This window comes from Callionymus lyra, chromosome 10, assembly GCF_982586985.1.
Source record: "Callionymus lyra chromosome 10, fCalLyr1.hap1.1, whole genome shotgun sequence".
Lineage (NCBI taxonomy): Eukaryota > Metazoa > Chordata > Actinopteri > Syngnathiformes > Callionymidae > Callionymus > Callionymus lyra.
This window is the reverse complement of record NC_141827.1, coordinates 20,624,887-20,651,563: the sequence shown is the minus strand read 5'-3', so window position 1 is coordinate 20,651,563 and position 26,677 is coordinate 20,624,887. Positions and strand designations below refer to the sequence as shown.

Sequence of the window (26,677 nt, the reverse complement as noted above, 5' to 3'; positions counted from 1 at the left end):
ATACTGACAATTCTTTCTAAAGCTCATCTTTCTGTCGCACTTCATTCTTTTTTTTCCGTTGTTTTTGCTTCACCAGAACTAGCGTTTCTTCCTCCAGATGAGTGTCTTCAACAGTCATGCCGTCAGTTATCACTGCAGCCAAACTGAGATGAAGCAGCAGCAACTGAGAGGCTGTTTGGAGCCGAGAGATGTTGACTTGTTACCGACGCATGCGTGTGTGTGTGTGTGTGTGTGTGTGTCTGTGTGTGTGTGTGTTGGGACAAGGGTCTGGTCTGTGCTGTGCCTGTTTGCTTAAGGTGGCATGAGTCAGCTTGACTCGAAAACAGGACCCTGTTTTTGTGTGGCCTGCCAACCTCCCGTCTGACATTTAGCTAGAATTCACTCAGATACACACAAACACACACACACTCTCTCACACACACACACACATGCACACACAGCCGCAAGTCAACATTGCTCTGCAGCGCTGCGGCTGTACATTGACTTCAGCCTCCAGGTCTAATATTTTCTGAGCTCATGTTCCTGCGAAATGTGGCATCATGTCAATAAATTATATTTTAAATTAGCTGCTTCTTTTTTAAAATAACTCCTCAGTCAAGAGTGCAGACGGTCCAGGAGGATCACGGTGAACTCTGATGACTCACTCCTGGAGGGAGGGTTTCTACAAGACACCTACTATTGGTTTGAGTCACGTTGACCTGGTTTACATTTCTGCTGTGAGTGTGGTCACATGACCTGCTCACTGATGGAGTTGCAAGCGCTGAAGAAGAGTTGAGGATGAAGAAGATGAGAAGACGGAAAAAAGGTCATAGTCATAGTTTTATTTAAGAAACATATTTTCTTTAACTTACCTAATAATTACACAAATCGGCCAAATATGTCCCAACAATTCATTCTATTCATCCACCCCCGCATCCCTGCAAAAAATATATATATATATTATAGTCTTCTATTCTGTTTGACGTTCATGTTTTTAACCATCTTATGATTCATTCTGATGACGAATGTCTTCCTGAAGGTAGTGTCTGCAGCCGTATTGAGAAGCCTTTCCATGTTCTTGTCGTGTCCCATGATTTCTTTTCTTGGGCCTTAGTCTCTTCTCGCTCTACTTGGTTTTTGTTCCAAATTCTCTTTCAATTGTCTTGAATGTCAGATGGATTTTTCAGGGTCACGAAACTATTTGGTACTTGGCTCCTTTTTGAAATACCACTGCTACCTACCGTGGTGTCTTAATAGATCCAGATTTTAAATGATTATTACCTAACTATCACTGAACAAGCTAAAATCATTCATACTTCTGAGCTATTGAACTTTTATTATCATCTTGATGCCTACACTGGCATCTGTATGCTCTAGGATATATTTCAAATATCTGTTGATAAGGCCTTTAATTCTTACGTGTCATGGACCTTTTTTGTGTAGACTAAAACTAAATGATCAAATGAACGATATTAACATAGTAATTTAAATTTCCAGGTTGTTTTTTTTGCAAGTCATGGACCAAAGCTGCTTGTGTGAGCCTTTAATGGTAAGAAACCATTGAAGTGATTTATAGTCCACTAAAAGAATAATTCCATCATTAAAAAACAAGGCTTTTGTCATGAAGTTAATTTCTCTGCTACACAAAATGACAAAAACACGAACGAGGGTGGTTAAAGTTTTGTTTCCCACGGACTGATGTGAACTGGAATACTCTCGGGAAAACGCCAACAAGGTTCAGTAAATGTATTTATACATTAGGTCATGAAGTTCAAGTGTTTTTGTCTAGAACAAGAATCGTACAGATTCTGCTTCATATGATCTCTTTAGACATCCTTTTTGACATGGTTGATGTACTTTTTGTGTTTTATATCGAATCCATGTTATTACTGGCTAATTAGGAATTCATTTCTCTTCAAAATTGTCTATAAAAATTAAACTTTCCCAATTTCAGGATGCCTTCAAAATATAAAGAAGATTAAATCAATATTTTTATGAGCCGATGTGTGCTCTGGACAAGTTCTTGGAACATGATCTGTTGTCCTGCAGTGAAGCCACCGGAGAAACTGTAAACTCCTTTAAATCTTGAAACAAAGATGGATGTTTTTATCTGCAATCCGAGCGACACAATCAAACAGCGTCCCCTGCAAGAGGCATCATTTACGTTATGAAATTGAAGCTGGCACTCTGGAGTCTCTTGAGAACTTCTATGGAGAGCCCACCCTGATATGAGGCTCTGTGGTCAGAGCCTCCTCCTCACGCCCCTCAGGGCCACGTCGCTGCGGTTCTGGTTCTGGCTGGAAACCAGAAGTTGCATAATGATACCGTTAAACCAGCGGGGCGCCTTGTCTCGGCTCCCCGCTTTGTCTCGCTTCCCTCTTAAGTTTTTATCGATTCACTCCTCCTGACGACTAATCTTATCTGCGACTGTCAAGTCGGTAAAGTTTTAATATTTTAATGATGTTTGATTCATGAGAACACTTTAAAAATAGCTGTAATTACAATCATTCTTGAACAGTTATGGTTCCAGCGAACCCAAGTGAACAAACAAGGATCTCAATCTGACTCGGAGAGGAAGAAATACAATGAAAAGTTGAGCAGTCATGGATGAAGAGCGGCCTGAAGCCACTTATGGCCCTTTATGTGTTAACCAGGCTTTCATGACGTCAGTGTCAAACTGAGAATGTAGAATTCTTCCTGTTGTAAACACCCAACAATCGAAGATTTTTGATTTAAGCTTTGTGTATTTATTCACTCAAAGTTTTTTTTATTTTTTTTTACATCATTTTAAAGTTTATTTTTACTTCTTACACAAAATCCTCTTCTCTCATTCTTTATCTATAGCCAAATGGATTTCTTTCTTTTAAAAAATAGAAATGTTTGATTTTTATTTATCCATTAGTTTTCTTTTTTTCTTGAAAGGATTGTTTTTGATGGTTTTTACTAATTATTACTTATATTACTACTAACTAAACTATATTATTACTTATAACTCTTACTAACTAAAAATATATAATAATTCTATCATATATAACATCCATTTTTTACCTACAAAAATCATCTTATATTATAGTTTTGTACCTCATATTTTTATTAATATGAAACAAAAAAAGAAACATACGCTCTTAAAAAATATATATACTTTCTCGATGATACTGACCTATGTTTGAACGTGTTCATTGATTTTAAATAATAAATGTCGGATTTTTATTTATTCATTAGTTTCCTTCGGGATATTCTTTTTAAAACAAAGTCTTGTTTTCCCACATATTAATGGGTGGTTATTATTAAGTATTTAACTGTATATATATTTAACTGTATATAATAATATAATAATCGGAACTATGTATATTTGAGAATCCAAGAAGTCCATGATACTTTCAACGTAAACGTTTGTCAAAAACTTAAGTTAAGATTGTTTCTTTTAACGTTGCACAGTGAAAGTATTTTTCTTGTGCTACTCCATGAATGCACTTCATGGGCAAAACCTCAGCTCTGACACTTCTTGTTTGGTCGCCCGGCATCCGTCTCTAAATGGCTCGGCGTTCATCGACAGAACAATAAAACAAAAGCCACTCAGCCCTCCAGAACCACAGGCGTTACAGTGAAACCACCGAACACCAAAGTGCTGGTTTGACTGGTTTATGTGCTTCTCGCTTTAGAATAGCTTCACATACGTTCACCAAAATGACGTGTTCTAAATTTAACATCAGTTGTTGTCCAGGTTACTAACTTGGTCCGACTCGGGTTCTAGACTCTTCACCGTTCTGTACTTCTGCTTAATGTAGTGTTCAGTTGAGTTAGCTAAGATGCTACATTCTCTCTGTATTATTCCTCATTATTCTCACGTCGTCCAAACTCATAAACAATTTTACATTCAAGTATCTATTTGATCTTATGGCTTAAGAATGTTTTGGTTTTTTTTTTTTAATCCAAAAATATCTGTAGGTTATTTAACATTCATATGATAACACTTAATAACACTGAAGATGTCATGGATATGTAAACTGAGATGATACATTTGAACAATAACAAGAAGAAGTTTTCACTGCTTGACTTTATTATTATTATCAATTTGTCATTTGACGAGTCAATGTCTGGGTTAGACAACACTTTCCAATTAGCCTTGAAGGTAAAATAGAAAACAATTTAGGACACACTCAGCAAAGAAATGGCAATACTTTGTGTGTAACACCATAGTTCATGCTATTTAAAAAGGAAAACCTTTCCATTTTCTAAATGATGGAACAAAGTGTTTAATTTTTGGAGTCATCTCATGTGACTTTCTTAATTGTGGGTTACATTAAAACCAATGAACTTATGATTGAAAGGAAATGAAGGAAAGGAAAAGAGTGCAGATAGATACCAGCTGATGTTAGTGGCCCTTTAGCATGTTATTATTTGATTAATTACAGACAAAACTTATGCTAAATTTCGCTCAATCATGTTGACCTTTTTTTCTTTTATGTTTCTGTTTGCAAGTTTTCTTTTTGTTCAATCTGATTTATGTCTTGTTATTGTTGCGCTCGACTTGTTACAACCTGAAGTGGACATTGATGTGTTCAAGGACTCGTATAATGTTTAGATGAATTCATGTCGGATCAAAGTCTAAGAAAGAATAAGAATAATATATTTAAATATCAATGAAAAAAACTAAAACGATACACCAAACTCATACTTGGTGACTTCATAAAATCTAACAATGTTCTCTCTTTATCGCACTCCCTCTCAATGATCTCATCACTTGAGCTGCTTGTGGATTTTAATGTTATTATTATTTTTTTCATTATTATGCAGTAGTTTTAATTTATCTTTTAATCACAGCGATCGTTCAGGAGTCAATGTGCTGATAAACCTGCGTAACTCTTGACTCATGAGCAGGTGAATCTTCTCTATGTTTATAATACAATTGTGCAGAAGTTACAAGACCATATCTTCTTTCAGATAAAGTTTACATTTCCTGAATAGAGCAAACGTTTGAGGAATTAGGATGTTAGCGCGACAAAGTCTTTTGTCACGACCTTCAACGACCATCGTTTCCTGTGAACCAAACCCCATTTCCTTTTTCATGCTCCCAGCCTTTTTCTACAACCTCATTCCTTCTGCTTCCTCTTGTCGTTTGGATGTTGCGTGTGCGCTCATGATCACACGAGCGGTCCGTCCGTCGGTCGCACGCATGGCCCTGGAATAACTTCCTCTCTGGAATGTCACCGTGCCATTTGGCTGCTGGCTACCAGCACGCCGCTCTGATGAATGTGAAAACAACTCGAGAAAATTGCGACGATTAATTATCCATTATTATAAGAAATTAAAATGTCAGTTGTTGGAGGTTTCCTGTTTTCACAAGACCTTGAGTGAGTCATCCGGACACAAAAAATGCACGAGTTACTGTCGGCCACGGAGGCGGCGGGCTGAGATGTAGAGTAATGTGCCAGTGGCTGGCATCTCCCGCCCACCCAGATGAAAGCCAGCTGTTGAGTGTCAGCGTCTGCGCACCAGATTTGATGAGTCGGCGTTTCTTTTGCATCGTGTTTTTACTTTAATGACGTTTTTTGTTTTAGGCCGCGTCGTGGCGTGATGGTTAGTGCGAGGGATTCGCAGCGAGTACGTTGCTGAGTTACTTCCTGCTTTCTGTGTGTGTTATTTTGCATGCATTTACTCCGGGTACTCCGGTTTCCTCCCGAAGTACAAAAGCATACAGCGGTTTATTTTGTATTATAACTTGAATTAATGGTTGTTTGTCGCTGTCTCCCTTGAGACAGACTAGTGACCTGTGTATCCCCTGCCTCTTACCCTAGGTAGCTTGGATAGTATTATATTACACCAGGTGTAGGAAAATATTGATATATATATCTATATAATATAATTGACTATATATCCTGATATTGTGTCAGTATTCAATAGCACTGTATCATCAATATATATATATTTTTTAATAATTGTTCTTATAAAATGATTTTTTATTGTTAATATCTCAATATCGTGGGTATAAAAGACACAAATTTGATGCTTTATTTTAAGATTAACACTCAAATATTCATGGGGTTCATTCATTGGTGTGGAGCAATTAAGCCTCTGGCCACTAGTTGGCAACATTCGTCATTTCCTCGGTGCCAAAGTAACAACAAAACTGGTGAAATGGCAGCAATGAGTGAAAAAGAAAGGATCCAGCAGCTTTTAAAGCTTATGTTTGGAGTCATTTAGGCTTTAAAACAGAGTTTAAAGTAAAAAATTATACACAGACAGATACTGGATGTTGCACGATGCTCCAGGTTGTTTGAGATGTTAATGTTAATACAGATGATAATACAAGTTTTTTATTAATATTTTGAGAAGCACTTTCCTACAAGATCTTTCACATTGGATTAAAGAAAGTATTTGTTCATTTCTTTAAGGTAAACAGCAGAAAAAAAGTGTTGCATCTTGAAAATAAACAATATAGCGTTGTTCCTACAGCATCGCAATATATCGTATCGTCACACATGTATCGTGATACGTATCGTATCGCCAGATTCTTGACAATACACAGCCTTAATGTAGCGTTAACGAAAGCTACGGCTGTTTTTTAACGTGGTTAGCATTAGATTGTGTTATTTCTACTGGTCATCTCAATTCTTCATTCATGGGAGTCTTAATTTGACTTTTGTTTTTGTAGTGAGTTGAGCTCCTTGGCAGAGGTATACGCCGTCTCGGTTCCTGTTGTAACCCTGAACTCACTGGCTGCTGGTTGAGGCCAAAGAAAAGTGCGTTGTCTCCTTGTCAACGCATCACAGCTTCATTTCCTAATTTATGGCCTTTATGAAAGTATTTTAATCCGACCAGCGTTGATAACCGCTATCCAATATCCAGCATGGTCAAAAGATGCCGACTAATCTTTTCCATATTGGTTTTTCATATTACGTGACTCACTGATAAGGAGACAAATGAAGCCGCCAGCAACCTCTGCAGGGCAGCGACTGAACTGACCCCAGATCTGTGGCCCAGATTGGTCAGTCAATACGGTGGCATCGGTGGGCATTCGGCGCTCAAACCTAATGACTTCACTCCGTCTTGGACTCAGATCCTTCAGGTGATTCATTATCTAACGGATGCGCTCGCAGCATCGGGATCGAGCTCGCTTGATTAATCTATCTGTCATTGTCTCATAAGGAAGACGTATGGTCGTTGTTCGGCGCGTGATCGCCGGACCGTCCTAATGAGAAAAAGCACGAGGGAGAAAACTCTTTCTCCTCATAAGTTTTCATCCTTGCGATATAAGTTTGTCCGCTGACGTCAAACCACGCCGGGCTTTATGTAGCACACATGTGTGAGCGGCCAACTCTTTGTGAGTGTGTTCCACGAGAGCCCAGTGGGCTGCGGTTCCTTCAGTAGTCCTGCAGCGGCAGTAACTCAATACAGTAAACACGCATTTTTGCTTCTTTTCCAAGTTTGTCTGCTCGCCCCGGTTTCAGTCGTGTTGTAAAAAGCTGCTGCGTACGTCCACCGGAGAACTTCATCGACATTTGTGCCTCAAACAGTTGGATAGTTTTGGCTTTTATTTATGTAAACTTCAGTTCTAATTTGCCTTAAACTAGTGGAATATGAATATTCTTACCCACTCGCTTACATATTCAGTTCATTTATTTTGAAAACAAACATTTATGTCTTTGTTTTGTTAAAAGAAGAACAACTTGAACAGGTTTACATGAATTTTCAATAAAAAAAAAATCTGTTAAAGTCTATTATTATTACGAAAATTGTAGAAGGAGTTAGACTTTTTCTTTACTTCAACTATAGTATGAATAATACATCTTAAATCAACACTATGTAAGATTTAAGAAAATATTTTTGTCTCCACCCAGTGTTGGAACAGCATAATTGCAAGTTTGGTGACATTCTTAGAGTCTACGAGCGGCTCGTCCAGACAAAGTTACGTAGTGTAAAACATGGTTGAAAAAACAGCCATACAGTTTAACTGTTTGAGTCATATTTGTTTCAAAATCAAACAAGCATCATTGAAAATGGGAAAAAAATCAAAATGTTACATATTGTTGCTTCAAAGCAAAGACGGACTGCAATTTCTGTGTCGTATCGATTTTTCTACAAACACATTCTGACATATTTTTGCAACACCCGTTGTAGGCCTGATATTTTTACTACACTTTTTTTTTTAGAAAAATGATCTTCTATATGGAGAAACTTAGCCGTTTGTTTCTGTTGCCTGTTTGTCAGCGAACTTAATGCTTGCAAACTCTAGAGTACAGTATTAATATGTGGCTGACTAAAATAGCCACTAAGGTCTTGAGTTTACAAATGAAGTCACTGTATGAATGATTGAGAAAACACTTTCAAAGAGTTCATGAGAAGAGACTTTGCAAGTCAAGAGTCCGAAACAAATGAATTGGTCCAACATCATCAGGATTTGAAAGATTAGAACTTGATAGGTGTGAAACAAACGTATGTTGTGATAGATAACCAGTAGACTTACGACAAATGTAAGCTTTACGATTAAATCCTATGGTAAGTAGGTGTCAATATGTCTATACATTAAAACCACAAAGCTCTATTGGCATGAGGAATTTCCACTAGCTTGTCAAGAGGAAACCACAAACTGTAGCTTCGTTATCTGAAGAGAAAATCCAACATTATGAGATTTAGAGATACAATCATTTTTTTGCAAACTAAAACTTTATTTATTTATTTTTGATCTAGGCTTATTCATTCCACTACTTGCTTCAACATCATTAAAACTCTGTAGAGACTTCAGCGTCTTTTAAAAATATTTTTGGCCTTAAGTGCAATACAGTTTGTGTATGAAACACATTGTTGACCGTTGTGTTCCGTAACATGTTGTTCTTTCTGTAATTAGACGGTCTTGGATGTGAATTGGCTGACTGGGACGTTATTGTGACTCAACCGTGCTCTTTCTTGAAAACAAATGTCTCAGATTGTCTCAAATGTCACTCAGTTGCAAAAAGTTCCAGTAAGTTCTGCACTGATGGGAAATTTAAAGTTGCTAGTGAAAGGCTTTTTTTTGTGTTTTTTTGTAAAAAACACCTGTAAATAGCAAGGTTTTGTCGCAGGCCATCGCACTATTCCACACGAGCGGTCTCTACTTCAACCCGATGAACACATTCCATACTTTCAACTCTTGGTCTCAGACTAAGAGAAGCTGATCCTCATCAATATTGTATTCTATTAACATGGACTTTTGAGGCTTCATGAAACTTAGTTTCTTTGCTGTAACTTGGATTGATGATTCATTCATTTTCTACCACTTATTCTCTTATCTGTCTCTGTCATCGGGTGAGAGGCGCGGGACACCCTGGACAGGACTCCAGTTTTTCGCAGGGCACACAACGACACACAACCATTCACACATAAACTTGTATCTATGGACAATTTCCCCAAGTTCTCAATCAACCTAGGTTTTTGGACTGTGGGAGGAAACCAGGGTGCTCGGAGTAAACCCACACAACACGTGGAGAACATACTAACTCCACACAGAAACTATAATTCTTTTAGCTAAATTTAGGAACCCTGGCTGCACCATTGTGTAGTAACATATCAACTGTACACCTATTTCAATAAAGCACAATGACAGGTATGTCAGCAAAAGAAGAAGAAGAAGAAGAAGAAAAAATGGAAGGTTGAAACCTTCTATCTTGATCGTTTCAGAAATAAACCACTTTAATTAAAGTAGCAACGGTAATAATGTGGCAGAAATGACTTTCTGTTCAGGACATTCTAATGGTCATACGGTTGTTGTTGCGATGGTCGCGTGAGTATAAAGCCTATTGGACGACTTCTGCGTCTGTTGTGTCTTTTCCTTTGACCCGATATTAATAATGAATTGAACGTTTGCTTCTCTAGGTGTCTCTCTGACTTTAGTAGCAGGGGGTGGGGGAGGGCAGTGTTTGGTGAGAGCCAAGGGCGAGTGACTTGTCATGTCAGGAGTATTAATTTATGATTTCCATCCCAGCTTCTGACCTCATCACCTCCATTAGAATGCAGCCTTTGTAATTTCATGGTTAATATTCAATAGCCACTTGTCCCCTGTGCCAGCTTTGTGCATGTGAAATTTCTAGAGGGGGTGTGTTAGATTTGGTGAGTTTGTGTGTGTGTGTGTGTGTGTGTGTACGTACGTGGGAAAGGAAGCGTGGTTTGACTCCCTGCAGATGTCCAGAGATGTCCTCTGTCTTTGCTCCCATTGTGGGTCTCTATCTGCCCAAAGACGTGAGTCGCCTTCATGCTCGCCGTCGACACACTTTCCAGAAGAGAACTCGCACAAAGGACCTGACGGACCCACACTAAATGAAGTACACACCTGAATTTGCAACCAGTAATCCAGGGGCGCGCAAATAAGCGCTCTGAGAAAGTAGCACAGATAAAGGCAGACGAAGGAAAAGCTCCAGCTGAAAAAAGTCCCCTGCACTTCTGCACACATTGATGTGTTGGCGTGAACGCACATTCCTCCCGAACGACTCTGGCAGGCTTTTAAAAAAACACATTAAAAGGCTCTTTCTGCTGGAGCCCAGTTGTTTTCTCAAATTTCACACTTTTGCTCTCGCAGCTCAGAGACAACTAATCTGTCGGAGCGCTGGGAAAACCTCCAGGAGCCGAAAGATGATTTTGACAACATGCTAATGCAGGAGGGAAAAGATCAAGTGAAAAAAAAAAGAAAAAAAAAAAAGACTTTAAATATATTCCTGCTTCACAGTTGCTGGTTGCAGAGGTTTTATAAAATAGTCGTATAAAGTAATGACGGTAATATTTAAAACTTATTCGACTGAGTTATATTTCTGGGGTCATATTAAAACTAACATTTATATTTTGTAGATTTTTCACTTCTCGGAGGCCAATACATGTGACAGATGTTCCTTTTTTATTACTGTTTAGTTCGGCTGCTGCGAAAAGCATAGATAACGATTAGAGATGTTCAATGAGGGTCGACGACATCTCTATAAGAGTCTTTAGTAGAATATTATAATAGTCTATTTGATGGAGATTTATTGATCTGTATCTTGCTTTCTTGTTATTGAGAAGAAAATAATGCTGTAGAAAAGTTCCCATCATCCCACTACCATGCTTAGAAAATCCAATCAGTGTCAATGATTTTGGACTATTGCACGAAACTGCCGCAGTCCAATTGCGATTAAAGAATCTTAGTATTAAAAGTTAACCTGCAACATATCTAGTTGATACACTTTACGACTGGATTAACCCTGTATGTAGCCATTAGCATGATTTAGATCATACCATGTGTTCTGCGGCCATGTTTGATTCAGTGCATAACACTGCGCTGGTCATCAGGTCTTTGTGGATTTTAGTGCTGTTTGTAACACAAACCTTTGACCGAGACTACCTTCGTTTATCATGATGATGGGCGGACTGTAGATTTTGATTCTCAACTATCATTACGTCGTCCGGTTGTCAAGTTATCATCTCTTACAGGTGGATTGCTGGTAGTGGTCAGAATGGTTTCTAACTAGAATCAATTCATTTTTGTATTGAAACAACAAATGCTATAATGAATCTTCTTATTTAATGGAATAATTTTTTTCACTCTAAGCCACTAAAAACTCAACTTCTATATAAAAGAAAAATGCGAGTTTTGCCTTGGTTAAACATTATTTTCAAGAGTTCATTATACTTCTTTCTTTTCATAGACCCTTAATAAAATAGGGATAACGTTAAGTTGAGGGCCAAAAACAAAATCCAGTCCTTTCGCTTACAAAGCAACTGCACAAAAAGTATTTGTAGTTCACATTCTTTATTCAGTACTAAACAAAGAACAGCATTAGAAATTGACATTAAATGGGGTCATTGTAAACAATTGACGTTATAGTGGACTACAGTCAAGTAACAAATCTGGACTACATCAATTTTACACTCTCCTGTGGCCGCCCCTCACAATGTCCTCCATACAGTTCCAGTCATTTCAATGACTAAAACACACCCAGTTTTCATCCAGTTTTTTTTAAGAGATTCTTAATAATTTATGGTGCATATACTCCAGTCCTGCGATCATAACCTAAAATCTACGACAACATTCCGATCTCCAGACCAAGAAGCCTCCATTTTTTTCCATTTAATTGCCCCCGTCTGGTGGGGCGTGATATGACGGAAGTGAGGAATGTATCAATTATTACATTGAACTTTCAATTCATTTATCAGCATAGTCGCCTCGTCATTTGGGAACGCTCTTGGATGTATAACTGTTCGCTTATACTACGACTTAAAAAATGGATCGGTCCTTTTTTTCTTTCCATTAAACTTGTTGTGTCCCCCCTGCTATTGCACTTCGGGAACTGCTGGATTAGGGGATTCTTTTGGGGCGTTTCCGAGGGTGTTCGTTTCACCTCTTTTTTCAGATTCCCAGGTCTGGAATAATGTTTAACGGCTCCAAGATAGGACATATTTTAGCTTCATTTGGTCTAGAGACAGAAAGGTTGTTTGTTGAGATGAATACACAATAATAATACATTTTCCAAGACTTTCCAGGAGGAATACATATTTTTTGGTGGACTCAAAAGAAACAGTGTTGGATTTCAGCATCAAAAACCATCAACTCCCACCACATTGTACAATCTCTTCTCTTGTGTATCAATGTCCTGTCGGAGTTATCCTTTACCATTGCAGATGTAGTGTAAGTAAGAGAGCGATCATCTTGGAATGCGCGACACATGGCGTCCTCGTCCGGAGGTATTGGTTTGGAGAAAGTCTGATGGCGTCAGGCCTGTTATCAGAAGCGTACCATTCACACCGTGAACATATGGATCTTACTTAGCATAATGTCATGAGACTTCCACTCAAGGGAATTAAATTAGATGTTGAGCGATGTCTGCGGTACCGAGAGCTCGGCAGAACCCGATAACACAGAAATGTGATTTTCACATTGGAGGAGAAATGCAAATAACTAAAGTCTACAAAACAAGGATTAATAGAGATTCCGTAGCGTGAGGGATGTGCTCGGAGAGGCTAGCGCTGAGCTAAGCCGGAGCCATTTGTTCACAGAGTAAAGAGGAAAAATGGAGATCCTGGATTCCAATCTAGAGTCGGTTCTGGATTTTTACGGAATGCAGATGTGTGAACGCAGAGTCCTCCTTTTACAGACATCGTGATGATTCTTATCTTGTGAATAAGTTCATCGTGGACGTCGATTTGTCCCAGCCTTTCTAGGAAACCAGTGCCAATGCCAGTATTTTAAATCCGTTTAGGTCATTTACAACAGAAACATAAGCCCAACAAATATATTTTTCATTTTAACAGACAAGATGGATTCCATTTGAGACATCATTTACAAATGTATTCATTTTTTTTTTTTCTGCTCTAAATGTAATAGTTTCTTATTAAATTGAAGAATTTTATAATTTTGTTTTCATTGAAAATACACAATCATTTTAAATAATTTACGGCTCAAAAGAAAATCATTTCATTTTAAGATTCTCTATCTAGATTAGTTATGCAATGTTTTATACAACATAACACAATTTTGAAGTAAGGAATATTTCATTTTTAGAATAAACCATATACTTGAAAGGCACCATTTTGAGAAAAATGTAATGAAATTACATTATTTTGATGTGTATTCTTCTATGATGTGGGACTTGTTAAAAGATGTATATTCAGGTTGATTCGCCACAGTTCAATTTAACACTACATTTTGCAGAGTTCATGAAATGGACGGACAAAGAGGCTCTGGTTCTGTAGAAGGACTGGTCCAATAACATCAAGCCACCAGAAGTGACTCGGCCTCGGAGCTCCGCCTGTATCAGACGCCGCTCTGCAATCAAGCCGCTCGACTTTGACCCGACCAAGGGCGTGAGTAATGAGGAGAGACGTTTCTACTGAGATCTCCGACTTTCATTTCCCCCTTATGACACTGCTCTTATCAAACAGAAAACGTTCAAATCTGGCTAAATGGAGCCATTTTCTCATTTGCCTTCGGAGGGCATTTTTCATGCTTGAGGAACTCCAGCCACTTAGACGGCACAAGGGGCTCCATTGTAAAAAATCTAGAGGCCCAGTCCGCACGATTTGGCAGACACTCGTGCAGCGCCGCTCGCGTCCTTTATCCAGCTGTGTAGCAACTGGACTACCTGCGAAGACAAGGCAGGACAAGTGTCTTTTTTTTGTGGTTTGATTGATTGACAAACCCCCCGTAAGAGATTGTGTGAACCAGATACGACTGGACTGGCACTTTTTTTTTTTAAGCTTTCACCAGAGAGAGAATCGAAGCGAGTCTTTGTTTTGTCTCTGCGTGGCGTCTTCAGGAGGAGAAGCAGAGGCTACAGCACTCCATGCAGATCTCCAGGCAGTCGGCCGACTCGCAGCAGGCGTCGATGATCCCGCAGTCCATGTCACATGGCAGGTCGCAGTCGCCGCACTCCTCCGTCATGCAGCAGCAGCAGAAACACGAGTCGTCGCCGGCACAGGAGCCGCAGGTGGCGCAGTCGAGCACGATGTTGCACAGGGTCAGGAACTCGCAGAAGAGGCAGGCCAGGATGCAGTGGACACAGCAGTCTGTGGGGAACACGAATGTCAGACGTTCGATAGAAATCCACAAATATCCATAAAGGCAGAGGCGAAGAGGAGAGTGCAGGCAGGGTGGCAGAGGTGCTACTGTGGACAGGTCGTAGACAAGGTTAGAGAAGTTCGATGGTTTTGGACACATCGAACGTTTAACCCTGTTTAATCTGAGGTTCAATCAGGTCAGGTCAATTTTACAGCCTTAAAATAAAATAAATCATACAACCTTAAAAGAAACAGGGAAATTGTAGATAGTAAATATGTTGACCCTCGTGTTATCTCAGGGTCAAGGTGACCCAAAGGTCCCAAAACAAATATGTTTGTGGTATCCCTTGTGTTATCTTAGGGTCAAGGTGAACGACCTCCCCGGCTTCTACAAACACATATGCAGGGGTGGACCCAGAGGTAACACAAGGGTTAAATATATTTGTACATTTGTTTTTTTGGATTTACTGAATAATTTCAGACTTTGTTGCTTCAGTAACTTCCCGGTTTAGCAAATGAATTTTAGCACTCCTTCTTAACCAAGTGTATTTTATTAAAAGTATTGACGCTTTTTCCACATTTGTGGCTTCATTTTTATAACATCGCATTTTGCAGGGTTTTACCTGATAGTCTAGTTTTACATGTACATTTACTTGGTTTACTAGTCGAGTGAGATGATTACTGTATTGATTTTTACAGAGGGAATCTGATGTGGATCACACTTACAAACCCATTTGAGTCATCAATGACCCCTTCTGTTACCTCAGGGTCAAGATGACCCAGAGACAACACAAGGGATACCACAAACATATTTGTTTTCAGGCCTTTTGGGTCACCTTAACCCTGAGATAACACGAGGGTGTTACTATCTATAATTTCCCTGTTTCTTTTAAGGTTGAAATAAGAGGAAGCAACCGAAAAGGTTCATCAGGTACGATAGGTAAAGAAAGTTCCTTAAAGGAAAGTCCGATGCTTCAAACAGATAAAAAAACAATATCTAACCGTCTTGTCCTTCTGTGGGGATCTGGGAGCTGTTGCTCTTGGAGCTGCCTTTGCTCCTCTTGCTGCTCTGCGAGGTGATGGAGGGGTTGGACTGTAACTTCTTGGTGTGTCTGTTTCCCGCCGAGGAGGAAGAGGACGTGGAGGACCCTCCTCTCGGGAGGGAGCCCAGCTTCGGATGCCCATGAGGACCTCCGTTTCTCTCCCCGTTGGCCTGGGCTGTGTGATGTGGACAGTGTGCTTGTGTTTGGTGCTTGATTCCGTTCCTGAGCTGGCCACTGGGCTGCGTCCGGCACGGCTGGCTGGGATGGATGGGCGTGGATCTGGCAGCCGGTTGACCTGATGAGAGACGAGACTTTAGTTTGAAAGAAATCCAACCGCACAGTTGAGCAGAAACAAAGTACAAATACATTGTGACTGTACAGCAGAGTTGAGTATCTTGATTACTTGAACTTTTTACTTTCATCAAAAAGTTGTAATGGTAAATATCTGGATTTTATTCTAATACATTTCAGCGTTTTGAAACACCAGTGGAGGATTTAAAATGAAAAACATTGAAACAATTCTGGAAATACATCCTTTATTTTAGAAGAAAACCAAAACAAGAAAACAGTTGTTTATTGAATTTGGTCTTTTTTGTGTGTGGTGCAACTGACTTGCTCAAGGACCCACATTTTTAAACGTATAGTCAAAGTTGTGGGAAAAAATGTTTAAATGGATTTTCATGAGACTTTTGGGATTGGTTAAACTAAGCGCCCATTGGCCTTCCACTTTTAGACTTTTTATTTCATTGTTGATTTTTTAGTTTCAAAAAACCTTAAGTATATAGTGTAGAATTTTTTTTTTATTCTATTTTTTAAATTTTTGATAAATTAACAATGATGTTTTCTTATTTATCAACACCACATGATCCAAAACATACATGTTTTCATAGTATATGAGGACTCTGAATATTTGACCCATCCAATAATCTAAATATATTATACACTTTCTATTGACTCATATTGTTTGCCTTAAGGACATTTTCTGCTTATCTAATTTTTATTTAATTTAACTTTTCAATGTGATTCATGTTTAAAAAGATGAGGGCGTGAAGACTTTATTTAAAAGTAATATCCTAGATTTTTAAATACTCAATATACTCAATATAAAAAAAAGAATATTAATAATTACGATGAAAAAACGATGCTCCTTAAGGAATTCTGTAGAGTTCAGATGACAGGTTAATGAATTAAAGGTGAGACATGTTAAAAATATATACTTTAAAGGTCATAGATGTTTAATGACACACAGTGACCTCCCACACATATGTAGGTCTGAATTAAGTGACACTACATCGAAGCTCCGATTTTCTTCACATTCCTCCAGCATTAGAATTCCGTAATGAAGTGATTTCAATCACACAAGAGCACGAGTGTGAGCAGACTTGCACCACATGTGCAGAGTTCTCCCAGAAAGACTGGGGCCCCTCTCAGTGTGTGTGCAGGTTTGTGCTGAGGCAGCATCGAGCCGACACTTTGTGGAGCTGAGCAACTCCAGCCCACCCCATAGGCAATCGCTCAGAGGAAGAGTCTCGTGTTTACTCTACTGACCCCTGATCCTACTTGTCTAGACTCTTACACAACCTGAGAGAGAGTCAAGCAGAGACAGAGGAGGGAAAACTCATCATGGCATATCTTCCAGTCTCCTAAACAGCTCATTTAGGTTCTTTAATTATGTGTGCACAGACCAAAAGCAAGGCAGACACACAAAGTCAAACATCATTTTTTAGGACTATTTCAGGATTATGAGAGAGCTTTTTTATCGTCGTGCTACTTCAGTGTAATTGACTAGTTTAATTTGTAACAGGAAGTGAAGGTTCACTTCCACAACCTGAACAGAACAGGTGGAGGAAAAAGTCACAATTGTAGGACCGGCTTCCACAAAATACTGCTTACATGAGCAGCAGAAGTCATCAACCCAACACTTTTGTCACCAACTGTGTTCACTGAAAGTTTAACCCTGTTTAATCTGAGGGACGAGGTGACCGAAGGCCCCAAAACAAATGTGTTTGTGGCATCCCTTGTGTTATCTTAGGGTCAAGGTGACCCGAAGGCCCAAAAAAATATATGTTTGTGGTATCCCTTGTGTTATCTTAGGGTCAAGGTGAACGACCTCCCTGGCTTCTACAAACACATATGCAGGGGTGGACCCAGAGGTAACACAAGGGTTAAATATATTTGTACATTTGTTTTTTTGGGATTTACTGAATAATTTCAGACTTGGTTGCTTCAGTAACTTCCCGGTTTAGCGAATGCATTTTAGCACTCCTTAACCAAGTGTATTTTATTAAAAGTATTGACTCTTTTTCCAGATTTGAGGCTTCATTTTTAACATCGCATTTTGCAGGGTTTTACCTGATAGTCTAGTTTTACATGTACATTTTCTTTGTTTACTAGTCGAGTGAGATGATTACTGTATGGATCACACTGACAAACCTATTTGAGTCATCAATGACCCCTTCTGTTACTTCATGGTCAAGATGACCCAGAGACAACACAAGGATACCACAAACAGATTTGTTTTCAGGCCTTTGGGTCACCTTGACCCTGAGATAACACGAGGGTCAACGTATTTACTATTGTGGGGATTTTGTGTTCCGGTGAACCGACCCCTCCCTAGTCTCGTACTCGGTGGTGGAAAATGAAGGACAGACACATGGATGAGTTTAAGAAAAATGCTCATTTAGTGAATTATGCAAAAGTCGGAGACAAACTTACGTGAACACGGGCGCTAGCAAGCAGAGAGATCTATCGCCAGAATGCAAAGATCTCACGAAATGGTGGATCTTTATTATTATATTATTTATTATTTATATTTTATAATTTATATATTTATTATATCTCTATTGGTCAGTAACTGTAAACAATTGATTCTAAGATGGCCGCCGCACGTGGTCGTCGTGGAAATTCCCCAAAGGTTGTTGTCTTCTAGAGAGAATCTGTTCCCAGCGACTTGCTGGCCTGTTGTGTCTTCCAGTTTGAGTTCTCAAACAGGTTCCCACAGACTTGCTGGGAATCTGGGATTGTTTAATCTTTCTGTGTGTGTGAGGCTTTTTCTGATCTGGGCCTGTGTTGCAGTCAGTGAAAGCAATGCAAGAAAATGATTATTTCATATGAATTAAATATGTAAGATTATCAGTTAATCAAGTGACTATTTCAAATGTGTGTTAAATCTAGATGATTGATTACAGTAAAGTTGTCATTTCCTTACACTATCTACAATTTCCCTGTTTCTTTTAAGGTTGTATGATTTATTTTTATTTTAAGGCTGTAAAATTGTTTTAAAATGTGTCATAAGTTAGTCCTTCGTCCCATTTTTCATCTATGAAGTCACCGAACCACATGGTTAGGGATGTATGGGGTTAAGGAAGTGGCCTGGATATCCGAGTTAGCCTTGTAGCAATATCTTGTGTGGCACAGTGTCCTCTCTCCAGTCCAGTGGAGGAGTGCAAATGTGTCAAAGTGAAGATTTAATTCACCCTTAAAGAATCCCAGGATCCCTGTGTCAGGAGTGCTGCCCCAGTCTTAGCCACAGGAAGGAGTTGGAGGCCATGTATGTCAGTTTCACAAGACTGGGGGATGTAGTAGGCTTTTGGACGGTTTTTGTATTTTTCTTTATAGGATTGACCCTCAAGGAGTAGTGGAAAGGAGTTTGTCAAATCCTAAAGTTTGGACCGGATCGTCAAGAGTCGTTAACATCTTTTATATTGTGGTAGATTGAGTTTCTGACTAAAGAACGGAGGGAACGTTCATACTCCAGACAATAGTCAACATGTAAACAGACCTAGATTAATATACACTTGATATTTTATCTGGCGCTTTACTCTTGAGTAAGACAAAATATCATTCATCTCATTATGGGGTGCAAGAGAATAAAGAAATGTGTTGCCAAGCATCACACACACCCCGAGAGGAAGAACAAAATGGACCCTGGTTTTTAAATATTATGGCAGCAAATAATATTATACACTAGAGGCCCTCAAATGTCTTACTGGGAGGTGGATGGTGTCGAGTTAAGACGTGGTGCCTGCAGAATCAAAGCGGGATCTGAAGACGATGCCACGCTTTTTACCTAGGAACTGGCTCCGCTTCCGCTCGATCGCTTCAACTGTGAAAGATAACCCGAGCTAGCTTGTTTAGCTTGGCCGCCGCCCGCGGTCAAACAACCAGTCCACTGTTATTAAAGATCTTTTCATTCAGCAATTTCTAACTGCGCTCCAGATGTCTGGCAGCTTCCAGGAGCAGCATGTGTGTAGGTGTACATAAATGTGCCGCGAGAAAGGACCCACAGTTCATTTCGTACGACGATGCCAAACTTCAATGCGTCTCGCGTTACTGTTATCTCTCGCCATGACTTCCAGCTTTTCATCACCTACTTCTCCTACTATGCCGTCATTGTTTTTCCTCTTTATGGCTTGTTAGAAATATGTAGCGAGACACCATGCGCTGCTCCGTTGGTCAGAAAAAGTCCAGAATTACAGAGCGCACATTCTCAAGCATCCCCTTAAGGTTGGTATTGTCCTCCAAGGGATTATGGGCTGTTCAGAAATTAATACTTCTTCAGAGTTTTTGTGGTGTGTGCAAGTGTGTGCGTGCATGAATATAGGGCGACTTGGCAGGCGGTCGGACAAACAGAACGGAGTCAGGACTCCGGTTTGAGGTTAGGCGAACACACGCAGATAGAGACTCACACACTTGCAGGAGAAAGAAGGCTTCTTTGTCCGAGTACAACAGGGGAGTGAGACAGAATGCAGCAGCCCTGGATCGTAGAGCTGGATCGCAGCTTGTGCAGATCTGGAGCAGGAGAGGGTGTGACTCATGCACACGGTGATTCAGCACTGGTTAAAAATAACAGCGAGCGAGGAGCCAAAGCTCAGTGGTATTAAGACGATGAGACAAGTAGACGACCGAGTTATGTGATCGACACAACGCTGGCCGACAAAGCCGCTTGTGGTGAAGAGCATGTGTATGCATGTTCGACTTTGGGAATGTGTTACAGGCCAGATTAAGGAAGCGTGAGTCACCGATGTTAGGAGCACAACTCCAGTTGATGATCTACTGACTCCTTCAAGAAACATCTTAAGACATATTTATTTGTTCAGGCTTTTCCTTGATTTTCTGGAAGTCCTGTTGTGTTATCAGTTTAACTTGCCCTTTAAAGTATATACTTTATTGAATATTGTTTTGATTGTTTAAGCGCTTTGTGACCCTGGTCTGGAAAAGCGCTATATAAATAAAAATGACTTACTTACTTACTTACTTGACTTAAATAGAAGCATGTTCGAAAAGGGCACCTTTCAATATATACAACAATGGATAATACAAAGGTAAGTATTTAGGTCAAATACCAATTATTTTCTTATGTGTTGCCTTTATCAATATATAGTGACTCTGGTTCATGTAGTTGAATCACAATCAGTGATATTTTTTCCATTTCCCTCTTTATCATGCATTTCAACATCGAAACGTCTTTAAAAAACCTCTCCATGAAAGCGAAAATTCAGTTTTTCATTGGTCTATTTTGCTTTTTAACATATCCAAGGTTACGCAGTGCATGTGGGTGGAGATGCTTTTAAAAAGTTATAACCACTCGACGCTAGGCTGCAAAAAGTGCTGATCAGCATGTGTGAGGGTCCCTAAGAATAGATATGTGCTCTTTATTGTCTGTTTTTCCTTGTGTAACGGCAGCATGTTTCAAAGATTTCTGTTGTCGGAGCACATTTGCATCCCCGAGGCTGCAGGAGAAGCGAGTTACGGCTAATGAAGTGGTGCGACTAAAGCTCAGTTAAGTAGTAAATAATTAGTTGAAAAGAGAGTAAACAGTTCCTCCTTTTAAAGTGATTTTTTTCCCTAACTGAGAAGGAAATTAGGACAAAGCTTGGAATTAAAGAATCAGACACAACTCTCTGCCATAAGAACTGACCCTTGTCGGAATTTCTTTAGTTGAACGAGTGCAGAAGCTGAATTAAAAACCACTCGCCTTCATATCTGGACAGATTTATGGGAAGAGAATTAATTGAACTGACATATTTGTTGTAAATGTGACGAGGAGGAAGAGAGTATTTGATAACAAAGACGATACGTGCGACTAATGCAGGGCCGGGGAAACGTTGCCAGACCTTTGTCACATACCGGAGCTTTAAGTACATTTGGTTTGGATCGGTTTCAGCAAAACCATCATGCTAAAGTACATTCCTAGAAATTACCTTTGACTTTTTCTTTTTTCCAAGAAAATAATCCCAAAAAGAGAAAAAAAAGTGTTAGTTTAAACCTGTCACTGATAAATTACATGAGCCATTGTTTCCATTCCCAGAGAGAGGCTGAGCAGTTAAACACATGTTAACATGCGTATCCTGCCGCGACTTTGACGTCAAAGACTGTGGCGTGTCCATGACAATACTGACATGGATTGCGTGCATGTGTGTGTGTGTGTGTGTGTAGGGACCTGAGTCACAGTGTCTATACGATGGCCTCAAACAGCTTGTTCTAATTTGAGACTCTGATGTGCGGGCGGGACATATGGTTATTGTGAAATCTTCTTTGGCTTCTGTTCTCGAAGAAAAAAACATGTCTAGAAAAATAAATATATGAACTCTTTGCAGTCATGAATCTAATCTTGACTGTAGCTGGATACATTTTACAGGTTGCGTTTCGGCTCCTTTCATCATGTGCACAAAGGGGAAGCTGTAGATGGCGGGCGGAGGAAATGCAAAAAGGCTGGTTGTAGTACATTTTGTCCAGATCTAATTCACTTGCGTAACTGTCTTTGCAGAGTGTTTTGGAACTGCTGGGTTTTATAGGTTTTATTGGGATGTAAAGCAAAGCCCTGGGAATCAGAGTGAGAAGAATTCCCGACTTCTATGAATGGTTCTGAAAATAGGCGCACACAGCAGACGGGACAGGTACGGACAGAAACCACAGATGGAGGCAGCAGACGTTCACACACCTACTCACTCACGCATATCCTCGAACACGCCCCGTTCACCTACTTCCCTGTTTCCTGTCAGAACTGCAGGTCATTCTGTTGCCACTAACCAGTTGTTATGATAAAAGCAGGTTTGTATGTTTGTGCCTGTCACACACAGCCGACCCCAAATTCCAGGAAACCGCTTTTCTGACACATGCTCGGATGACAGTTTACGCAACACTTTCTTCACTCCTCCACTTTGACTTTGAGAGAAAATGGAAAATACGACCTTTTATTCGGGTTAAACGTGATCTAGTCAGTGGAGGAAATCAAATTAATATCTAATAACTAATGAAACATCAAGAATCCTAAATCAATCCTTGATTTTACTTTATGCCAACATGACCACTTCAGCCCGTGTGAAGAAGAACAAGGTTTGACTTCGTGTTTGGAGCGTCGGGTGCGGAGTGGTTTGTCAAATCGGGAATCAGCTGACGACGTGAAAATGTATCTTGTGACCCAATTCTTCTGGGCGTGCGAAGCATTCGCTGAAGGTCAGGATAACGTGACTCATCCGAGCGATGATCATGGAAATGAAACTCTCACATTGCACTTGTTTCAGCTTTTTTCAACGTGATCTTTGGCACCTCAACTTTTTGGGCAAACTGAGCTGCTGCTGGACTGTTCTGCTACATTAGTCGTTCTTTATAATGAATTAATCGCAGTGCGAGGGTTGTTGCTGCTGCGGCTTCACAACAAATATAACGTCCTGTTCTTTTTGTGCTGGAGAGATTTACAACATCATTCTTGCATCGCTGACAGGATTCTACTGAACTCAATTATTCAATAACCCTTGTAACTCCTTCAGAAAGAGGCCAATACAAATAAATATGTATCGTCCAAATTGCCAACGTCGGGAACTTCAGTAGTTGGACTTAAAGTTATTCTATTATTGCAGTACATTTGTTGTACAGTACGAGTGCTATGGCCAAACAACTACAAATCATCCATTGGATGACTTATTATAAACTGGCGGGTCTCAACCTCAAAATGTGTCAAAGCGTTGTCACATTTTATAGCAAAGTCTATTTACACTCACACACTGTTAAAATAAAACTGCAGATGGCAATAAAGCAAGTTAGCAATTTGTATGGACGTAGAAATTGGCGAATATAATTATGTAAGAAAAAAAAAGTAGTTAATCTGTTTACATGGAACATTTGTGGGACGGGGATTTACAACAACAACCGGAGAACAAGACCGCTTATTATGACTAGGATTTTCAGGTCACAACTTATGCTTCCAAGAGAAAAGAATTTAGGAGCGTGAGAATACTTGCGAAAGCCTCTTATGCAGGCATGAAACCATTGTTCTATGCATCCAGAGGCCCTGGCAGGAGGGGATATAGTAACAGTGCTTTGTGTCAATAAATGTCATACATGTTGTAAACTGCAATAACTAGGGAGCCATAAACACCTCATTATTTTTATATTTTTCAATTCAGGTAAGTCAGCATTTAATTTCCTATAGGTTGTAATGTGTCAACAGATGTGGTTTTAATTAAATCCAACATTTCTTCGGTGGTTAAGAACTTAAAGTGAGGCGCATCCGAAGCTATATGTTTTGGTTAAATGCTTGAACGGTTGCAAATGTTTCTTATCTTTGTAGTTTCTTCATTTGAGTGCAGCGGCCTATGGAAGAGCTTGATTTCTCCACCACAGCAGCAGGTCACTCTGAACCACATTTTTTCTTAAATATCTTCACATCAGGTGTGAGAAAGAGTGATTGATTGACCTTGGGGCCAAATGTCACTAAGATCATAATAAGAGTTATGTCGTTCAGAAGTTCAAAATATAAAGCATTTATATCTTTGTCAGAAAATACATATGTAGCATTAGCAGCGTCAATTTGTGTTTTTTTTTTTATTGAATAACGATCTTGTCTTTTTTTGATATTCAAACAGTTTTTATTTTTACAACTATATTTGTTCAATTCCTTTTGTTACCGAAGCCACATGTTGGAATGAAACCTGCAGAAAATGGTGGAGGATTCTTTAATTTCTGGCATGGAGGTGGAGATTGAGAGGAACCTGTTGAAGTATCTCGTGAATCTTATGGGGACGACTCGTCGACACCTCCTGGGGAGTCGTTCTGAGCAGATCGAACTGGGAGGAGACCCAGACGAAGACTCGGAACATGCTGGAGAGATTATAGCTCACAGTTTCCAACAGATGAGTTAGTATAAGCGAGAGGGAAGTCTGGGCCTCCTTACTACTTGACCTCAGATAATCAATCGCACTGGATGGATTTGGTTTGAGGGATTGAAATATAAAAAGTTATTTAAAACCCTGAATGTACTCACATGTGATTCTCTTGCTGGGTGTTCGCGACTCTGGGTGTGAGAGGTCACCATTGCGTCGGTCTCCCTCGTCATCCTGCAACCTTTCTGGTATGACCTCTGACCTCAATATGAGGGGCTCTGTGTAGGTGTCGGCCGCATCTGAAAGAGAGAAAAAAAAAAGAAGGGTTACTCACGCAAAGCTTGAAGAGAATCGTTTTTTAAAAGACTTAATGCAGATTGAAGGTTCATTCGGAAGAGGATCTAGTGACCCCGTTATTTTCCAAAGGGAGCCTTTTGTTTCTCACTTGGATACGCATCAGCCGTTTCCTACTGCTGGTACACATGTCGTCTCCCGTGTCATCCACGACCACTCACACTTACTTCATTTGAGCGAGCGATTCTGCTGACTTCAACAATGCGGATGATTCCGTCCGTCTCGCTGCTGGTGTGTGCTCTGTCCTCCTGCATCTGGAAGTAGTTAAATCCAACCCCTTCGGGACTGTTTAGAGCTCCACGTGCACGCTCGTGAAACCTGAAATCTGTGTGGGTGTGTTTTTGTTTTAATGTATGTTTAAAATGAACGCAAAAAGAAGACACACGTGATGTACCCGCTGTAGACAAATGTCCGGTTGTTTTCATGGGTTCATGTGTTTGTTGCCACGACGAAGCTTCATGCGTGCACACATGTACACACACACACACAACATAGAGGCCTTCAAAGCAGGGCGAGCTTGGGCCTCCGAGAGGTGCAGACTCATTCCTAGGCAAATGGGTGCCAGCTGGGTTTGATAAACACACACATGCACACACACAAGCCAAACCACGTCCTGTGCATGGACTCGACACTTCCCGGCTATGTTTATTTACTCAGTTCACTGTAGCTGACTTCTCTATCTGTTCCCTCATTCCTGTCCCCTCTCACTTCCAGCCTGTCACATTCTCTTTTCACCACAATAACAATTCAAATATATATACACTTATTATCATTCCTTTTATCATCTCACCTTTTAAAGGTGCTTTTAAATCATATAACTCTGGAAAGGACAATCATATTTGATAATCTTAACAAAAAGACAGAGAAGGTGAAATGCCTGGTGAACTGAGGTGACTTTTATTTAGATACATGTGCCAACTTGTCACCCACTTTTCAAAAGGTATAAAAAAAAATCACACGTTAGACTGTTGTCAGATCCGTAGAAAATAGTAGAGAGATGAGTTTCAAAAACACTTCTGCTCCTGACAGTGAGACCAAAGATAAAGTTTTGGTTCAAGTGTCACAGAATCTAAATGGTGGAAGTAAAAACAACCATGAATGGCATTTCTAAAGAGCTTATTATTCATGAGCAGATTTCAGTGTTCAAATATTTTGCAATAGTGCAGTCCCATCTTCATGTAAATATCACAAAGTGTGACGTGTCAAGGCACAGGGAGATAACAGATATTTATAAGCATCAAGCGTGAAAAAACTACAATTGAAACTTAAACAAGAAGGTTTGGAGAAGGTTTCTCACTGTATTATGCTTCTCTTGCCCAAAACTATGATGATACATTTAAAGTGAACCGTGTTGAAATTTAAAAAGAGTAGGTCAAGCTTCAAATACCACTACAACAATATACAAGTAGTAATGTGTCGCTTGATTAAAATCCTGTAAGAATAGGACTCGGTGAGCTCAGGCTTCTGCCATGGAGCTCATTTTAACCAGCTGAGCAAACTATGAAATCAATAATTCAACTTGTATTACTCAAGATTCAAGAAGATTGTATTGTCATTGTGGTCGCGTTCAACAATGTTTTTGTACCGTGACTGAGAATCGAACTCAAGACTCAGAGGTTTATCTTAGCCACTGACCTAACCACCAGATCTGTGCGATGTTAGCATTATTTTTTCTTCAGCAATCTGATCTAGCAGCCCTAA

The 26,677-nt window shown here is 39.7% G+C and overlaps 1 protein-coding gene across 3 annotated transcripts in view; it reads right to left on the bottom strand.

Moving 5' to 3' along the window:
• Positions 1 to 11,714: 11,714 nt before the first annotated feature.
• mdfi (MyoD family inhibitor) overlaps positions 11,715 to 26,677 on the bottom strand; it is a 34,028-nt gene continuing 19,065 nt past the window's right edge. For all 3 annotated transcript variants that reach the window (XM_087801312.1, XM_087801311.1, XM_087801310.1), the window contains 3 exons: positions 24,784 to 24,921; positions 15,478 to 15,813; positions 11,715 to 14,484 (listed from right to left, as the gene is read on the bottom strand). In XM_087801312.1, the coding sequence (XP_087657438.1) occupies positions 14,231 to 14,484; positions 15,478 to 15,813; positions 24,784 to 24,921 (728 nt within the window). In that variant the 3' untranslated portion in view covers positions 11,715 to 14,230. The remainder of the gene's footprint in view (positions 14,485 to 15,477; positions 15,814 to 24,783; positions 24,922 to 26,677) is intronic.